The sequence below is a fragment of the Rhinopithecus bieti genome, unplaced genomic scaffold (assembly GCF_001698545.2).
Source record: "Rhinopithecus bieti isolate Rb0 unplaced genomic scaffold, ASM169854v2 scaffold_55189, whole genome shotgun sequence".
NCBI lineage: Eukaryota > Metazoa > Chordata > Mammalia > Primates > Cercopithecidae > Rhinopithecus > Rhinopithecus bieti.
Genome location: NW_016821812.1, coordinates 180233 through 199793, shown reverse-complemented (window position 1 = coordinate 199793; position 19561 = coordinate 180233). Strand labels below are relative to the sequence as shown.

At 40.0% G+C, this 19561-nt stretch overlaps 1 protein-coding gene across 1 annotated transcript in view; it reads right to left on the bottom strand.

Moving 5' to 3' along the window:
• The window catches only part of ATP11B (ATPase phospholipid transporting 11B (putative)), a 130099-nt gene extending 129594 nt beyond the window's left edge, over nucleotides 1-505 (bottom strand). Inside the window, 1 exon segment of the mRNA XM_017860609.1 lies at nucleotides 123-505. Within this exon segment, the coding sequence (XP_017716098.1) occupies nucleotides 123-505 (383 nt within the window).
• Nucleotides 506-19561: the final 19056 nt, after the last annotated feature.

Sequence of the window (19561 nt, the reverse complement as noted above, 5' to 3'; positions counted from 1 at the left end):
GAGCCTGCCGCCGCGCCGCAGCCACCTTCATTACTGACCGTTGTCACCCAAAGCACCCCCGCAACCCCACCCCCGCCCCGCCCGGCCCAGCCCCCCGACTCCACCCGGGACCGCCCCGGTACCCCGGCCCGCCCCGGACGTGACGAAAGGGGATGGGCGGACTGAAGGGGCCTGGCGTGCCCCGCCGTGGTTTCGAGCTGGGGGTGGGGGTCTGTGTTGTGGGTCCCGGAAGAAGCGAGCGTGGAAAGGTGCCGGGTTCTCGGACGCTCTTTCTGTCCACCGCCACCCTCCTCCCCGTTCTGAGAGTGGGATTAAGTCGTGTCTGTGGGTCTGGCCGTCCCTGGAGTCTGCCGCTTGGGGCTGATTCCTCGGTCTCTACCTCCTGTTGCAGGTCTGTTTCGGGCTGTCTGGCTTCTTGGTCCACCAGTCTCCCGACGAGCATACGCACAGTCCTGAGCGTATGTGACTGAAAGTTAATCCCCAGAAGGCCCAGTTTGGGTTCCATCAAGTTGTCAGAGCTTTTGTCTCAACACAAGTCAGGCCTCTTCTTTAGCAAACGGCTGAGACGGGGCTAGGGAAATCTTGATCACACCCATTAAGTGATTGGAAAGCATTGCAACTCCCCTGAGCCTGGTACAGCCTGGGCCCGTGTTTCTAGGAGAATGGATGAGATATTCTGTCTTGTCGTGTGCTAAATTGTACAGGTTCAGGGGAAGATAATTTGTATAAAAAGGTAGTTCTTAACTGCCAAATTTCTGCAATCAAAAACACCCGTAGAAGTAACTTGACCTGGGTTAAAAAAGTGTGTGGATGACAAGCTCATAAGGAATATACAAGCAACTGGAACAAGGCTTTGACTTAAAGGTTTGGCGTTGTTTAAAAGCAGCCTCGTATGCATATTGTGTTATGTATATGTATTGAATGCTGTATTTTTGCTGAATTAAAGCACACTTCACCGACAGACGTTTGTGGTTAAAAAAAAAATTAAGAACAAATCTAAATGAGATTAGCATGACTAGGCAGGTCGTTGCATATGTATCCTCAATCTTCTAGTTTCAGTAGACCTTTCTTATTATATAATGCTTATCCAGCACCACAAATAGAATCTTTCTTTGGGGATATTTATGATCTATAAAACCAACATGGAATTTTATATTATAAATCATCCAGCTTCAAAAAAAAGCTAGATACTTGAAAAGTCATCTTTTATTCTTATGACTAAACCCTACTTTATGACCCTAAAAGGAAGTTTGATATATATTTAGTGACAAAACCTTACTACCATTCATGGAGCACTGTGTCCATTCATGGAGCACCCAGGTCCTGTATCAAGTTCTTTCCTTGTATGCTGTAATTTAACTCCAATCAATCCCTTGAAGTAGGTATTATTCCCATTTTGTATAGATGCAGAAATGGAGGCTCACACTAATTGGGCAAAGCTAGGATTCAGATTCTGGATTGTCAGACAACAGTGCTCATGCTCTTAAGCTATGTCTAGAAATAAAAATATGGTCATGCCTAATTTATTCATCTGCAAATGGTTTGATTACAAATGAGGCCTGGAAATTTTTATTTATATGCCTCTAAAATTTCAAGATAACATAAGAAATAGCAATCTGGAGAACACTTTGTGTATCATTATTTAATTGTGCCCCAAATTTCAAAAGGAAGAAATTGGGGGAAGGAAGGGGTTGATCCCTAGTGCTCTGGTGGAATATGGTAAGAAGTAATCTCGAGGTAACTATGTAAAGATCAAATTGAAGCTCAAACTGTCAGGAACAGAATGAACAGCCCAAGTAGTATTTTAAGCCTTTTTTTTTTTTTTTTGTCTGAGACGGAGTCTCACTCTGTTGGCAGACTGGAGTGGAGTGGCCTGATCTCGGCTCACTGCAACCTTTGCCTCCCAGATTCAAGCGATTCTCCTACCTCAGCCTCCCGAGTAGCCGAGTAGCTGGGACTACAGGCGCATGCCACCACAACCAGCTAATTTTTGTATTTTTAGTAGAGACAGAGTTTCAGCATGTTGGCCAGGATGGTCTTAATCTCTTGACCTCGTGATCCACCCGCCATGGCCTCCCAAAGTGCTGGGATTACAGGCATGAGCCACCGCACCTGGCCATTTTAAGCATTTTTTAAAGAGCAATACTATACACCTCATGTTAATACAAGGAACATAAGATAGGAGAGCGTTTTTCTACTGTAGAGGTCAAGGGAAAGCTTTCCCCCTTGGCCCTCTGAAGATTTGCCAAAAAATCAACTTGCAAAAGGCAGATTAATTAGAGAAAAGGCATATAAATTTATTTGATGTGCACATAGTATGCACATGCGGAGAATCATAAAGTGATTGCCCACCCCCTAATGTGGTTGGCAAGCTTATATACCATCCTGGCAAAACAGGTTATGGGAGTGGGGAGAAGAGGAATTCTGCTGAGGAAGTTACTAGGGAAGATGAATGGATCAGGGAACAGGGATTAATTAACTTGTATGTTATTTTGTCAAAGGGTCTATTAGGTGTGGTTACATTCTTGGTCTTACAGGAAGGGGAAGGAAAAACAATTATTCCTTTTGATGGGTCTAGATCTTGGGCAGATAAAGGAACTTCAGCTTCATCATGTGCTTTGGGAGAGGTGGTGGGGGCAAAGGGGAGGCCAGAGAGATTTTACGGCTTCTTCAGTTCAGCATGTCGAAACACTACATTTGGGATATTGATTTCTGAGTCCCAACAATACTGTAATTATAACCCCTTGGTGGTGAAATCAATTTACTGTGTCATGATCTGTATTTTAAAAAATAAAATAGAAAACATCAGAATACATGGCACAGAGTAAGTACTTACACGTATTGTTTTGTGAATTTTTCATATACATGTACATCGGGTCACAATATAAAAGCAATTTCTTCCTATTGGTTATGGTTAGAAAGCTTTGAAAAACACTGAGATGAGTAAATACAGAACTTAAGGACTTAAGAAGGCAGGCATCAGCTATAAAGGAAAGGGGGGAAAAAAAACATGCTTGGAGCCAGTGGTAATTTATTCAATCCACACTTATTTCTTAACATGTATGAAGCATCAAAAATGTATGCGTAACAACTGCCTAAAACTAGGAGGAGACACAAAGGCAACTTTTAAGGTGAGCCTCTTTTCTCTGGATAGTTTAAAATCTAGGTGGAAAAAGAAGTTGCAGAGGGGAATCAGTTAAATAACAATCCAAGTCAGTATGGGATTAAGTCCTAAAGAACTATACTGACAGTAGACGCTAATTTCAGAAAATTGATGTGAGCAATAGCAGTCGGGGAAGGCTGCAGAAGAAAGGAGCTGAATTTAAGCTGATCTTGAAGTGGGAGGATGAAGGTAGGAGGGAAAAACTTTCCAACAGGAAGAACTGCAGGAGCAACTACAGAGTCAAGAAGGCTCAAGTTGTTTCAGGTATAACTAACTTGGAGTAATAAGAAGTGAGACTGGGTAAGTAAGGGGAGGCATAGTGTGGGGTGAGTTTCTGTCTAGTCATAAGAGTTTACAGGAAATGGGCAATCTGGAATTTTGTGATCAGGTTAATGGCAGGATGAAATCAGAGTATTAGTCCATAGACACTACGTGTGATAGGTTGGAGAGAGAAGACAGGTTAGATAGGAAGTTACTGTGAGAGTGAAACATTAAGTTGAAAAGTGCTGGACTGGCAAAGAACCAGAAGTAACAAACTGTTATAGGAAGCTGTGCTGTGATGCAGGGAAACTGGAAAGTTAATCTGTTCCAAGTGAAGTAACAGAACCTCCGAGACAGTTTACCGGCATCTCGTAACAACCACTGAATAAATGGTAAATATGGTTCTTATTGTTGAGTAAACTTGTTAACATAATTCTGTGCTAGTTATACTGTGAGACATATTCATTCCCAAGAGAAAAACATCTCCTAGTTCAGTACAATATTCTCAGCTACAACACAGACAAAACAAAGAGGGCTGTTTTTCCTGATGAGAACATCTTGGACCGTCAATAGGAAGCACAGACTATGATCGACATTTGTGGCTCATTCATTCTGGTACCCACAGCGTCTAAGGAATACTCAATAAATGTAAAATGAACTAAGAAAGCCAATGACTGAGTAGATATGGAGAAAAACATCAAAGTGATATAGAGCCAAGCACACCGAATAACTTTAGTAGATCCCAAACTATGCAGTAAGACCAGTGGTCACCATCCTTTAGATCCAGGGCACCTCCTGTTGTGTGCCTCTCAGAACTCTTCAAGGGTCAGTCTGCTTGAAGGACACAGCCTTGCCAATCTGTTGCCCTAAATATTTCTATAGTGATGGAGATATCAGATGGGCACCAGAATCTGCTCTATCTCATTTTTTAAAAGGACAACTTTTGGCCAGGTGCGGTGGCTCACGCCTGTAATCCCAGCACTTTGGGAGGCCAAGGCGGGCGGATCACGAGGTCAGGAGATCAATACCATCCTGGCCAACGTGGTGAAACCCCATCTCTACTAAAAATATTTTAAAAATTAGCCAGGCATGGTGGCGGGCACCTGTAGTCCCAGGTACTTGGGAGGCTGGGGCAGGAGAATGGTGTGAACCCGGGAGGCGGAGCTTGCAGTGAGCCGAGATCAGGCCACTGCACTCCAGCCTGGGCGACAGAGTGAGACTCCGTCTCAAAAAAAAAAAAAAAAAGGACAACTTTTACAACTTTTCACTTCCTCAAAATTATCAATCTAGTACTAGGTTACAAATTATTCCATTTAAAAAGCAGTTTCCTTCTGATTGTCATTTCAGGATTCCCAGACCAGACTGTGTATATATTTTTAAGCCACCTTCAGTGTTTTTTGAATAGAAGAAACAAAGGACAATATAAGACATAATTATTCATGATTATGCCACAAAGATTAATTTTAAAATGAGGTAATGAGCTTCAAATAATCTAATCTGAAGATTATTCAATTTCCTTACCTCCACCATAATTACACGTATATTTTCACTATTTTACAATGACTCTATGTGTAATTTGTATGAGTAAGAGATTGACAGGAAAGAAACAAAATGATGAGTAAAGGCTGAAGCCAGGTAAGGCAGGGTGTGAAAAGAGGGGAAAAATGTAAGTGAGAAGGAAATATGCTGAATCCAAGAGAAAGCACCGTTCTTTCAGGTTGCAAGAAGTAGCACGGGTTGGAAGTGGAGAACTGGGAAATACTGATTCAAAGAGACTGCTATATGGGAGACAGGAAGAAAGTGGCTAGTGGTTCAAGAGATTAGCATTCCCACAGTATCCAGTATCTCTGCAAGTACTTTGCACACTGGTCATCATGTAATTGTTTGCTGTAACCTCTTTAATGTCTGTCTTCCCCATGAGACTGTTCTGAAGGGCAAGGACTCAGTTTGTGGAATTCATCAAGAGCTCAAGTGTTCGTTTGTGTGACCAGCTGTTCTATAAAGAATAAGCAAATTTTATGGCTAGGTGCGGTGGCTCAGCACTTTGGGAGGCTGAGGTGGGCAGATCACTTGAAGTCAGGAGTTCAAGACCAGCCTGGCCAACGTGCTGAAACCCTGTCTCTACTAAAATACAAAATTAGCCAGGCATGGTGGCGGGTGCCTGTAATCCCAGCTACTCAGGAGGCTGAGGCAGGAGAATTGCTTGAACCTGGGAGGTGGAGGTTGCAGTGAGCCAAGATCTTACCACTGCACTCCAGCCAGAGTGACAGAGGGAGACTCCATCTCAAAAACAACAACAACAACAAAACACCTAGCTTTTAAGTGATCAGTGAAGAAATCAGGGAATTTTCTAGACATCAATGATAAAATGGACTTTTATGAGTGAAAAAAGGGATAAAAGAAGATGACTTACTAATTGAAAAGACCAAATAAGTAAGGGGTGTTTTCCTACACAATACTGATTCAATCAGAGACTTCGCAGACTATTTAATGTTGCTATTCTGGTGAGGTAAATTGGTTTCCTGTAGATAATTCCTAGTGAAATACAACATAAATGTGTCATTACAATCAATTGCTGACAGTTTTATATGGCCCATTCATAAAATCATACTAAGCACTTTCCTATTCTGGTATTCAGATACTAGCCTCTAGACCTGTCTCTCCACCATCACCTTTTCTGCCACCATTCACTTATTCAACAAATGTTTGCTAAGCATGTAGCAACCACTAGCCATTGTCCTAGGTGCCTGGGTGAAGAGTCCTATAGGCCTTGCCTTCAAGGAGTTCATAGTTTAAGACTTGGGACACTGCTTCAGAATTAGGTTATTAACAACAACACAATTTTATGTCTACCATCTTGAGTATAATAAAAATATTGTAGGTGAGAGTATTCAGACAGGTACTGACCATACCTGTGTTGGAAATTACAGATACATGGAGTAAAAGATAAAGTTTAGAAATTGTTGGTTTTGTCAGCTCCCATTTAAGACTTTCTTGTTCACTGACCAGGTCCTTAATAATTCCACAGAGACATGATAACTTCTTTGGATGGATCAATACTTCTTGCCAGTCAGCATATACACACCCAGTGACCTTGCATGAAGAAACATCCTGTCTGCAGAAGATTGTGTCTCATCTACACAAAGCAGGAGTGGTGTTGTCAGTGTGTGTGCACGCATTTATGTATCTGTATGCTTGTGCAGAGAGGGGAAGATGGGGGAGGGGATGTGGGTTTGTTACTTAGTTTGCTTGATTTTTATCCACAGTTATTAAGAGGTAAAATATTGTAGCTCAACCCCTAGAAGTGATCGTTAGCTTTACAGAGAGGAAAATCTCTGTCCCATGACCATGGCTTGCACTTCCAGCCCGAAAAGGCAAAAAGAGGGAGCACGTAACTCAGTGGAATCAATAGCATGACCAGAAAGTCAATTCAGTCATATGATGGTGGATCAGTATCATCACTGTAAAGGAGAGGAGATCACTGTTACTGTTAGGTTCACCACTCTGAGTTTCCCCATCAGTGTGGAAAAGGAGGGAAAAAAACCCTCAATCATAATAGGAAAGGTAAACAGTTTTTCGAACTGACAAACGTATGTACATGTCTTCTTCTGTATTATTTTATATATGTTGTATTTATGTATGTACCAGTACAAAGAGATGTAAATATCACTTAACCTTGAGTAATATAATAATATGTGTGAATTCTAATTAATAGGTTTTAATTCCATTAAGCATTAATAATTAACGGTAACTTCATTGAGTGTGAGAATTCCACAAGTTTGCGTTAGAATTCTGAATGACATTTTGTTTTTGCTTTACTGGGTTTTGATATGTCAGACAAGAGAATTCAACTTTTCTCCTGTGTGAATGAATTCAATAGTCTGTTGTGAGAGATGCCAGTTTTCAGGTTGCATCCACCATTTTTATTTTTAGCTCCATCTGTTGTCTTTTATCAGTCGCTATTAAAACTCTGATAAAATACTTGGTTTGTAGCATTGATATTGTCCCCACCAGCTTCCCTAAAATGAGCGCTCCAATTCTAGTCCCCAAACATGTTCTTATGCTCCCCAGCATTGCGTGGGTATGCTAGTCTACTATCAGAAAGAGCCTATTTTTATTTGAGGCCAGTTCATGGACATGTCAGAGTCCCAGAGTCCTAATAGTTTTCAGTGGGGCTTTTTCTAGAACATATGGATGGAATTTGTCTCCAGTTGACATCCAGAAGTCTCGTCTTCCTGGATTTCCTTCCTCCTCTTGCCCCCTCTGCCCTTTCCCACTACCCCAGTTCCTAGCATCTCCCTGACCCTTGGGTTAGAGCCCAGGGAGAAGCACCACTGAATCCAACCTGGGAAAATGACAGGAAGTACGTGCATTCTTAAAAGTGGGGCACTTGCTGTTATTAATCATCTATTTTAACATAACTTGAATGCAGTAGTATTAATTTGTATATTAATATTTTATTTAATAATAATAATTGAGGCTGTGCTCTATATTAGAGGTAAGCATATACAGTACAGCCTGCTCTTTAGTTCCTTTTTCCTCACCTTACTCAATTTTCTGTTGATTAAATGTTAGACTAAGAATAAAAGTATACTTGTTAGATTTGGCTACTTATTGTAAGCTGCAATTTTGGCTAGGCATAGCGTGGCTCATACCTGTAATCCCAGCACACTGGAAGGCCGAGATGGGAGGATGGCTTGAGACTAGGAGTTTGGGACCAGCCTGGGCAACATAGCAAGACCCCATCTCTACAAAAACTAAAAAATAAAAAAACGAAAAGAAAGCTGCAGTTTAAATGTGACTCTAATCACACTTTTAAACAGTGTACATTTTGTAACTAATACAGAAGTTTGATTCATAACAAATTTAGTTATTAATAAATGAGGCCTCAATATGGTATTCAAAGAAAATACTTGTGGAATGAAAGACATCTTTTGTGACTATACAGTGAGGGAAGTCTCAAAGTCTGTTACTTCTTTACAGTTCTCTCTCCAACAAAATATTATCTCTGTGGATGACAGATCTTCAATATCTTGCTCTTACCTATCTTTATTATCTTTATCCCAATTGGTTTCAGTTTCCCTCCTCTGCAAGCAATTGTCTTTATTTCATCATTCAGATAGACTGAGCCTTTCGAAAGCTGATGGATCAACAGGAGCCAGAAAATTATATATGCACGCTGTATGTTTAATGCTGGTGTGCAATCTGATTACTGTAAGCACAATGTTTTTTAAAAAATCTGTTCAAACAGAGTTTATACGAATAGCCACCTTTGTTCTCTCAGGCTTACCCGAGTGGAAAAAATCCTTTTGAGGCTATAAAAGAACTTGTGGTACAATACTGATTAATCAGTAATGCAAATTAGCTTTGAGTTTACCATTCAAATGTGGAAAAATATCTTTGAATAAAAAAGTGAGACGCTCACTTCTGGCTCTGTGCTTCTTTCAGTGGTAGATTCTCTCAGACATACCTCCCTCATAATGATGATGAGGATTATTACCTTATGAATTTAAAAGAATAATCTGTTGACTGTTACTATTATGCCTGAAATAAAACTCCTAAGAAGAAAATATTAATTTCAGTTGAAGGTAAGTTCAATAGGGTTTCACTTCATCTCAACCACATTTTCCAAACCACTAGACCACTAAATGTTCACTGGAGATTTTAAGGTCATGGTAAAATTAGATGGCAGTTTGGTAATAATTGATTTGAGGGCCAAGAAACAATAGAGTCTGAAAACCCACAAACCCCCAATCTATTAAATTATCCTGTTTTGAATGTTTACTTTAAAAAAAGAGTAAGCAGATGATTTTAAAACACTCACTTCATTTTGGATTGTATACCCTTCTGAGGAAGGATTAAATTGTACAGTATAACAAAGCTTTCTGAAGACTCATGATTTGAGCTGATTTATTTTAATAAGGAAAAATTATTACCTGCTTGTTAATTAGGTCAAACAATATTATTTATCTATTTTTAAAAAATTAGCTGGGTGTGGTGGTGCACACCTGTAATCCCAGCTACTCAGGAGGTGGAAGTGGGAGGATCGTTTGAGCCTGGGAGGTTGAGGCTTCAGTGAGCTGAGATTGTGCCACTGCACTCTAATCTGGGGGTTAGAGCGAGAACCTGTCTCAAAAAAAAAAAAAAAAAAAAAAAAGTTATTTATCTCTAAAGTCCCAGAGACGTGAAAATATATCATTAAATTTTAAATTATCAGTAACAATCAAGATTCAAGTTGCTTCAAGAATGCTACAATTGACTTTATTTTATTGTCAGTTCCTTTATATTTTGCCTTTTCTGGATTTGTAGCCAATAAGTCATTAATCCAATTATGTTTATTAATTTAATTTTCGTTTTCACTATATGACAAACTAGATGTAGTCCCAGATTATTGTTTTGTAGGAATTACTCTTTGTTTTTCTTAAAACTATTCACTGGCTTTTTATATGATTTTCCGTGCTCTTATTTAATCTCACAGCATGAGTTTGGTAATTATTTAGTAGCTATATGCCCACATTTTCTTGGCCCTGATTGGCCTTTTAATCACTGTATACAATTTAATCTACATACCAGGCATTAAATAACAACAATAGAATCAATAATAATGCGTACTATTTGTTGAGGACTCACTAGGAGCCAAACCCTGAACTAAATACGTAACACATTATCTTATTTAATCCTCTCTAGTCCCAACAAGGGCATTATTTTATTGCTATTATGACACTGTTACTATTATATAGCTACCATTTGTTAAACTTGTTGGTGTGAACTAATTGCTTTACATATATCATTTAATCCTCACAACAACTATATTTTATTTATAGTTACATCAGGTTACTATATGGTTAAAATGTTTGTTATAGTACTGAAATACTTCCATAGTGGTCAGTGAAGAGCTGTTGCCCTGAGTTCCCCAAGTATCCTCCACACCACACCCTATTTCTCCAGTTGCCCAACTTTTCTCCTGGGGACCCCTATACTTTGTCCTCAAATCCAGAAACTAAAGGGTTAACACTGGGCACAGCAGGTGCTCCCAACATCAGGGGTGATACCAGAGTCCATTCTGATTGGTTGGTGCCCAAGATGTACCAGTCGTTAAATATTTTGCCTATTAACAGCAATTTAGGTATTATAGTTCCCATTTTGCAGGTGAGGAAAATCATGTAAGTACACAAAAATTAAGCAGCTTGCCTAAGATCACCCACTTAGGAACTGTCAGAACCAGAACACAAACCTAGGTCTCTTTCAGGTTAAAATCTTTGATCTTAACTAGTATAGTGTGCTAAAAAAACGGAGAATACCAGCTGACCATTGATGGAAGCTTCCCAGGCCCAATGTGAATAGCTTTGGAACTCTGTACTCTGTATCTGGCTACTTGTAAAATGGATTTAATGTTTTTCATTCTTAAAGCTGTGAAAATACTGTTCTCTTAACTGGTTCCCAGACATAATAATGAGCATGCAAGAACTGGATTGATGATGGGTATTGCTTTGCATTATTTTGCTCTCATCCTATATTCACTAATTTAGCCCATGTTGTGTTATTTTACAACAATCTCTCTGTAAGTAAAAATTACCTTATTAATTTTATGACTGTCCCCACATAAACAGCCTTGGTATTCAGGCTAATCGTTAAGCACACCAAGAATGATAAGTTATAAAAGTAACATTTTAATATACTTTTAAACTATGCTTACTTTTATATAATTTAATGTCTAAAATCCAAAGACCAAAGGCTGAAAATCTTTGTTATTACATTTTGCTTCTCTACTTCTGTGTCTCATCTACCGTGTCTTTCTCTCCATTCCTGATAAAAAGCTAACTTCCAATTTAATGTACATCATGTCCAAGCCATTTATACAATTCCGTCCCTAATATTTGAGAAAATTCTAATGCTATTATTACAGTTCTGTGTATCTTTTAAACTCAGTAACTTAGACGGACACATGAACCAACAATTCTGCCAACTACAAAGCACACTTTTATTTAACAAAATGCAGCAAATTCCCAGAACTGAGTATGCCACATCCATTCACCAAAGCAGGAAAATTTGACTAGGAGAAAAAGCAGAAATACTGTGGTCATGGTGAAAGGGTGGTATTTGGAGATAGAAGAGGCGGATCTCTTGAAGATATGTCTGGCATCAAGCTGCGGAGTCAAGAAGTTTTCTTTTTCTTTTTGTTTGTTTGTATGGTTGTTTGTTTCTGACAGGGTCTCACTCTGTCCAGGGTCTACTCACTCCAGGCTGGAGTGTAGTAGCACAAGCATAGCTCACTGTAGCCTCAACCTCTTGGACTCAAGGGATCCTCCCGCCTCAGCCTCCTATGTAGCTGGGACTATAGGCATGTGCTACCATGCCTGACTAATATTTAAATATTTTAGAGAAACAAGTCTCACTCCTGGCCTCAAGTGATCCTTCTGTCTCAGCCTCCTAGTGTTGAGATTACAAGCAGGATCCACTGTGCCAGGCCAAAGTTAAGTTTCTTAATGGAGGCCTCAGCATTATAGCTAAAGGCAGCCTGGCTCTTTGGGACAGCATGTACCTATCAGTTGCTCTGCTATTGCAAAATATATATTTAATCTTGTCCCCCATTTCCCGGCATAGTGCTCCTAAAATCCTGTATGCTAACGAGATTTTATATATATATATATATATGTATATATATTTAGACGAGTCTTGCTCTGTTACCCAGGCTGGAGTGCAGTGGCACAATCTCTGCTTACTGCAAACTTCTCCTCCCGGGTTCAAGCAATTCTCCTGCCTCAGCCTCCCAAGTAGCTGGGATTACAGGTGCCCACCATCATACCCAACTAAGTTTTATATTTTTAGGAGAGATGGGGTTTCACCATGTTGGCCAGGCTGGTCTCGAACTCCTGACCTCAGGTGATCCACCTGCCCCGGCCTCCCAAAGTGCCGGGATTATAAGTGTGAGCCACTGCACCTGGCCTGTAGTATCCTTTATAATAAACCAGTATATGTAAGTATGTATTTCCCTGAGTTCTGTGAGCCACTCTAGCAAATTAATTAAGCCTGAGGAGGGGGCCATGGGAACGCTGATTTATAGCAGTTCAGTCAGAAGCACAGGCCACAACCTGTGCTTAAAACTAGCATCTGAAATGGAGGAGGTTCCCGTGAGACTGAGCCCTCAACCTGAGGGATCTGATGCTATCTCCAGGTAAATAGTGTCAGAATTGAATTGAATTGGAAAAGCTACACACATATGGGCGTAACAGAAGTGTTCTGTGTTGTGAGAGTATAAATTAGTAGGAGAAAATGAGAGGTTTTTTTTCACATGTTCTTATACTTGCATTCAAGTTTGCAGTAGGATTTTGGCTCTATCTGAGGCTCCTGTGACCAGCAGAGGAGTCAATCTCCAGCATCACCAAGCAACCTCACCCCAAAGCAGCAGCAGGGATGAAATACCCACCTGCTCTCTCTCCTGGGCCCTGAGCAACACCTGGGGCCCTAAGGTTGTGGCTGCACAGCTCTCTGGTGATGTTTAATCCTGGGACTTTTAGTAGCATTTGGAAAGGAATGCAGTGTGCCCCAGCATCATCTTTGCACAAGTTCAAGGTGGCTGCAGGAAGGATCTGAGCTCAGAAATTTGTAGGAACACAACCAAAGCTGGAGTTTTTCCTCACCATTTTACCCAAAGAGATCAGGATTGATGGGGAGTAGCCAAGGTGGAAGGTATTTGATTGCTGAGGACTAGTGCAAGCATGGTGTGGGAATTGCTTGAGGACTTAATGGAAGACAGAAGGGACTTGGAAGGGGAGGGCTGAATCTCTGGCACTACCCTGGAGAGGCCTGAGCCAGTGATGATTGTGGTATCCTCATTTCCTTGCATTGTTTTTTTCCTGCAAACCTCAGGAGTGTCTGGAAAAAAAAAGTCACGTGGAGGGGCTTTAAGATGGCTCACCAGCCACCTGCCTATGGCTACCCCCAATTAGAGCAACTTCACCCTCTCTAGTAGGAGGGCCACAGTGGAGCCACTGCAGCCCCCACCTGAGCATTTCACAGATGACCAGAAGGTCACCCACTTCTACCTACCATAGCTAGTGCCTGCATGCACAACTGGTGGAGGGACCTGAGGACAGGTCCAACTAGCCTGCCTCTGCCACCTTCCCAGTACCCAAGCATGCCATCCAGGGATCTAGGGATTGGCTAGCTCAGTTAACCACCATTTACAGCTGAGTAGTCCTCCCAGGGTCTGAAGTGGGACCCACCCAATCTGCTGCTACTACCACAGCTGGCACCCACCCTGTGAACCTGGGGATTGGTCCACCTAGCCCATCACAGCCACAACCAACACCAGTGCAGACTGCTTGAGTCCCAGAGGGTTGTCCCACGACCGCTACTGCCGTCACTCATGTCACACCTGCTGCCCCATGGCCTGAGAACCCACCGACCCACCCATCCCATCGCCACTATGCCTGGCATCCAAGCAAGTCACCTGGAGACCCAAGAACTGGCATGCCTGGGCCCACTAATACTGGTACCAATTTGCAATGCCCTAGGGCCGCAGGACAGGCACCACTGCATCACTGGGGCCCAGAGAATGGTCCAGCTGGTGTCCTAGTCCCCAGCAAAATGTTACCAGAGCCTCCACTGACAATAAACACAAATTCAAATAAATACAATTCTGAAAGATCTTCTCCATGGCATATTGCAGTCAAACTGTCAAATGTCAAAGGCAAAGAGAATTCTAAAACAGCAAGAGAAAAACATCTACTCACTTATGAAGGAACTCCCTTCAGATCAGCAGATTTCTCCACTTGATCTCAGCCAAAAGACCGAGAAACAATAACAGATTTCTCTATAAGCAGAAACCTTACAGGCCAGGAGAGAATGGGATGATATAGTTAAAGTGCTGAAAGAAAACAACTGTCAGTTGGGCATGGTGGCTCATGGCTGTAATCCCAGCACTTTGAGAGCCTGAGGTGGGTGGATCACTTGAGGTCAGGAGTTCAAGACCAGCCTGACCAACATGACAAAACCCCATCTCTACTAAAAATACAAAATTACCTGGGTGTGGTGGCAGTCACCTGTAATCCCAGCTACTTGGGAGGCTGAGGCAGGAGAATCACTTGAACCTAAGAGGCAGAGGTTGCAATGAGTCAAGATGTTGCCACCACACTCCAGCCTGGGTGGCAGAGCGGGACTCCATCTCAACAACAACAACAAAAAGTAAAACAACTGTCAACCAAGAATACTATATTCAGAAAAGTTTTCCTTCACAAATGGAGAAATAAAATCTCTCCCATGTAAGCAAAAGTTGAGAGAATTTTTTACCATTAGATCAGTTCTTCAAGAAATGCTTAAGGGAGTCCTACACCCAAAAGTGAAAGAACAATATCTACCATCATGAAAACATAAAAACCATGGGTAGAGAAGACACACAAACAAGGAGGAGAAAAATGCTCAAATGTTACCACTGCAGAAAACCACCAAACCACAGTGATAAACAACAAGAGAGAAAGAAAGTAATAAAGGACACAAAACAACTAGAAATCAATTAATAAAACCACAGGAATAAGCCTCACGTAACCCTCACATATCATTAATAACCTTGACTGCAAACAAATTAAACTTTCCACCTAAAAGATACAGACTGACTGAATGGATTTAAATAACAACAACACAGGACCCAACCATATGCTGCATACAAGAAACTCATCTCACCTGTAAAGACACATATAGATTGAAAGTAAAGGAATGGAAAAAGATATTCCATGCAAACAGAAACCAAAAGTGAGCAGGAGTGGCTATACTTATATCTGATAAAATAGATTTTAATTCCAAAACAGCAAAAAGAGACAAAGAAGATAATTATGTAATGGTAAAGACATCAATTCAGCAAGAAGATATAACAATTCTAAACATATATGCACCCAACACTGGAGAACCCAGATATATAAAGCAAATATTATTAGATCTAAATGGAGAGATACACAATATACAATACAATACAATAATAGTTGGGGGCCTCAATACCCCACTGTCATCATTAGACAGATCATCTAGAGAGAAAATTAACAAAGAAAGATCCGAACTGCACATTAGACCAAATGGACCTAATAGATATTTAGAGATCATTTCATACAACAGCTTCAGAGTTCATATCCTCTGATTAGCACATAGAACATTCTCCAGGATAGGCTATATGTTAGGACACAAAACAAGTCTCAACAAATTTTTAAAATTCAGATCTTTTATAGTATCTTCTCAAATCACAATGGGATAAAACTAGAAATCAATAAAAAAGGAACTGTGGAAACTGTATAAATACATGTAAATTAAATAATATGCTCCAGAGTGACCACTGGGTCAAGGAAGAAATTAAGGAAGAAACAAGATCAAATTTAAAAATGAATTAAAATTGAAACACAACATACCAAAACCTATGAGAGATGGCAAAAGCAGTGCTAAGAGGTAAGTTTTTAACAATAAACACCTAAATCAAAAAAGGAGAAAGGTTTCAAACAACTTAAAGATGCATCTCAAGGGACTAGACAGGCAAAAACAAACCAAACCCAAAATTAGTAGAAGGAAAGAAATAACAAAGAACAGAACAGAAATAAACAAAATAGAGACAAAAAACATTCTAAGGATCAAAGAAATGAAAAGTTGATTTGTTGAAAAGATAAACAAAATTAATAAATCACTTGCTAGACTAAGAAAAAAGAGAGATCCAAAGAAATAAAATCAGATATGAAAAAGGAGACATAAGTGATACTACAAAAATGCAAAAGATAATCAGAACTATTATGAGCAACTATATATGAATACATTGGAAAACCCAGAGGAAATGGTTAAATTCTTGGTCACATATAACCTACCAAGATTGAATCAGAAAGCAATAGAAAACCCAAACAGACAAATAATGAGTGATGAGATTGAATCAATAATTAAAAGCCTCTCCACAAAGAAGAGTCCAGGACCAGATGGCTTCACTGCCAAATTCTACCAAACTTTCCAAGAAGAACACCGATTCTCCTCAAACAATTAAAAACAAACAAACAAACAAACAAAAAATCATGATAAAGTGGGATTTATACCAGGGATGCAAGGGTGGTTCAACATTTGCAAATCAATAAACATGATATATCACATCAACAGAATAAAGGACAAAAAACATATGATTATCTCAATAGATGCAGAAAAGGCATTTGATAAAATTCAACATCCCTTCATAATAAAGACTCTCACAAACATGACATAGAAGGAACATACTTTAACATAATAAAGGCTGCATGTGACGAACCCACAGCTAACACCAAATTGAATGAGGAAAAGCTGAAAACCTTTCCTTTAAGAACTGGAAAAAGTTAAAGATGTCCACTTTCACCACTCCTAATAGGAGTACTGGAAGTCCTAGCCAGAGCAATCAGGCAAGAGAAAGAAATAAAAGGCATCAAAATAGGAAAAGAAGAAGTCAAATTGTCTCTCTTCACTAATAATGTGATCTTTTTTCTAGAAAAGCCTAAAGATTCCACCAAAAACTCTTAAATCTGATAAGCAAATTTAGCAAATTGTAGATAGAAAATCAAAATACAAAAAACAGTACCATTTATATACACCAATAATAAGCCAGCTGAGAAAGAAGACAATCCCATTTACAATTGGTACAAAAAAATCACCTAGGAATAAATTTAACCAAGGAGATGAAAGCCTCTACAAAGAAAACTACAAAACACTGATTTAGAAATTGAAGAGGAAACAAACAAATGGGAAGACATTCCATGCTCATGGATCCGGAGACTTAACATTGTTTAAATGACCATACTACCACAAGCAATCTGGAGATTCAATGCAATCACTAACAAAATGCCAATGTCATTTTTCACAGAAATAGAAAAAATAATCCTAAAATATGCAAGGAACCAAAAAAGAGCACAAACAGCTAAAACAATGCTGAGCAAAAAGAACAAAGCAGAGACATCATACTACCTGAGTCCAAAATATATTACAAGCTTATAGCAACCAAAATGGCAGAGCATTGGTATAAAAACCAAGAGATGGACCAGTAAAATAGAATGGAGAACCCAGAAATAAATCCAGATATTTACAGCCAACTGATCTTTCCCTAGAACATACACTGGGGAAAAGACACCCTCTTCAATAAATGGTGCAGGGAAAATTGGACTGCCGTGTGCAGGAGAATGAAACTGGGCCCCTATCTCTCACCATATACAAACATCAACTCAAGATGGGTTAAAGACTTAAACGTAAGACTCAAAACCATAAAACTACTAGAAGAAGACATGGGAAAAACACTTCAGGACAATGGTGTAAGGCCAAGCTTGTCCAATCCACGGTTCATAGGTCACATGCAGCCCAGGACAGCTTTGAATGCGGCCTAACACAAATTCAGAAGCTTTCTTAAAAGATTATGAGTTTTTTTGTGATTTTTTTTTTTTTTTTTTTTTTAGCTTATCAGTTATTGTTAGTGTTAGTGTATTTTATGTGTGGCCCAAGACAATTCTTCTTTAATGTGGCCCAGGGAAACCAAAAGTTTGTACACCTCTGGCCTAGGCAAGGATTTTATTATTAAGATCTCAGGCCAGGCGCGGTGGCTCAAGCCTGTAATCCCAGCACTTTGGGAGGCTGAGATGGGCGGATCACGAGGTCAGGAGATCGAGACCATCCTGGCTAACATGGTGAAACCCCGTCTCTACTAAAAAATACAAAAAACTAACCGGGCGAGGTGGCGAGCTACTTGGGAGGCTGAGGTCCCAGCTACTTGGGAGGCTGAGGCAGGAGAATGGCATAAACTCGGGAGGTGGAGCTTGCAGTGAGCTGAGATCCAGCCACTGCACTCCAGCCTGGGTGACAGAGCGAGACTCCATCTCAATAAAAAAAAAACAACAAAAAACAAAAAGATCTCAAAAGCTCAGGCAGCAAAAACAAAAACAGACAAATGGGACTATATGAAACTAAAAAGCTTCTGCACAGCAATGGAAACAATCAGCAGAGTGAAGAGAGCCCATTGCATGGGAGAAAATACTTGCAAACTATTCATCAAATAAGGGACTAATACCCAGAATATACAAGGAACTCAAACAACTAAACAGTAAAAAATAAATAATTTCATTAAAAAGTAGACAAATGAAACCCCGTCTCTACTAAAAATACAAAAATTAGCAGGGCGTGGTGGGACACTCCTGTAGTCCCAGCTACTCGGGAGGCTGAGGTAGGAGAACTGCTTGAATCCAGAAGGTGGAGGTTGCAGTGAGCCAAGGTCACGCCGCTGCACTCCAGCCTGGTGACAGAGTGAGACTCTGTCTCAAAAAAAAAAAAAAAAAACAAAACAAAAAGTGAGCAAATTAGTGCAGGATCAGAAAACCAAATACTGCATGTTCTCACTTAAAAGAGGGAGCTAAACATTGAATACAAATGGACATAAAGTTGGGAGCGATAGACGCTGGGGACTACTAGATGGGAGAGAGAAGGAGGGGATGAGGGTTGAAAAATCACCTGTAGGGTACCATGCTCATTACCTGGGTGATGGGATTATGTATACCCCAAACCTCAGCATCACGCAATATACCCATGTAGCAAATACACACATGTACCTCCTGAACCTAAAAGTTGAAAATTTTAAAAAACTGGGTAAAGAGCATAAACATTTTTTTTCGAAAGAAGATATACAGATGGCCAACAGGCATATGAAAAAGTGCTCAACATATTTTTTATAATAGCAGGAAAATGCAAATCAAAACCACAATGAGATGCCTTCTTACCCCAGTTAGAATGGTTATTATTAAAAAGACAAAAAATAACAGATGCTGGCAAGGATATGGAGACAAGGAAACTCTTATACACGGTTGGTGGGCATGTAAGTTAAGATAGCCACTATGGAAAATAGTCTGGAGATGTCTCAAAAAACTAAAAATATGATTACCATATGATCCAACAATCCTACTACTGGGTTTTATCCAAAGGAAAAGAAATCAATTTATCAAAGGAATATCTGCACTTGCATGTTTATTGCAGCACTATTCATAATAGCAAAGATAAGGATTCAATCTAACAGTTCATCAGCGGATGAATGGAGAAAAAATGTATACATATACAGTGGAATACTATTTGGCCATAAAAATAATGAAATCATGTAATTAGCAGCAACATGGATGT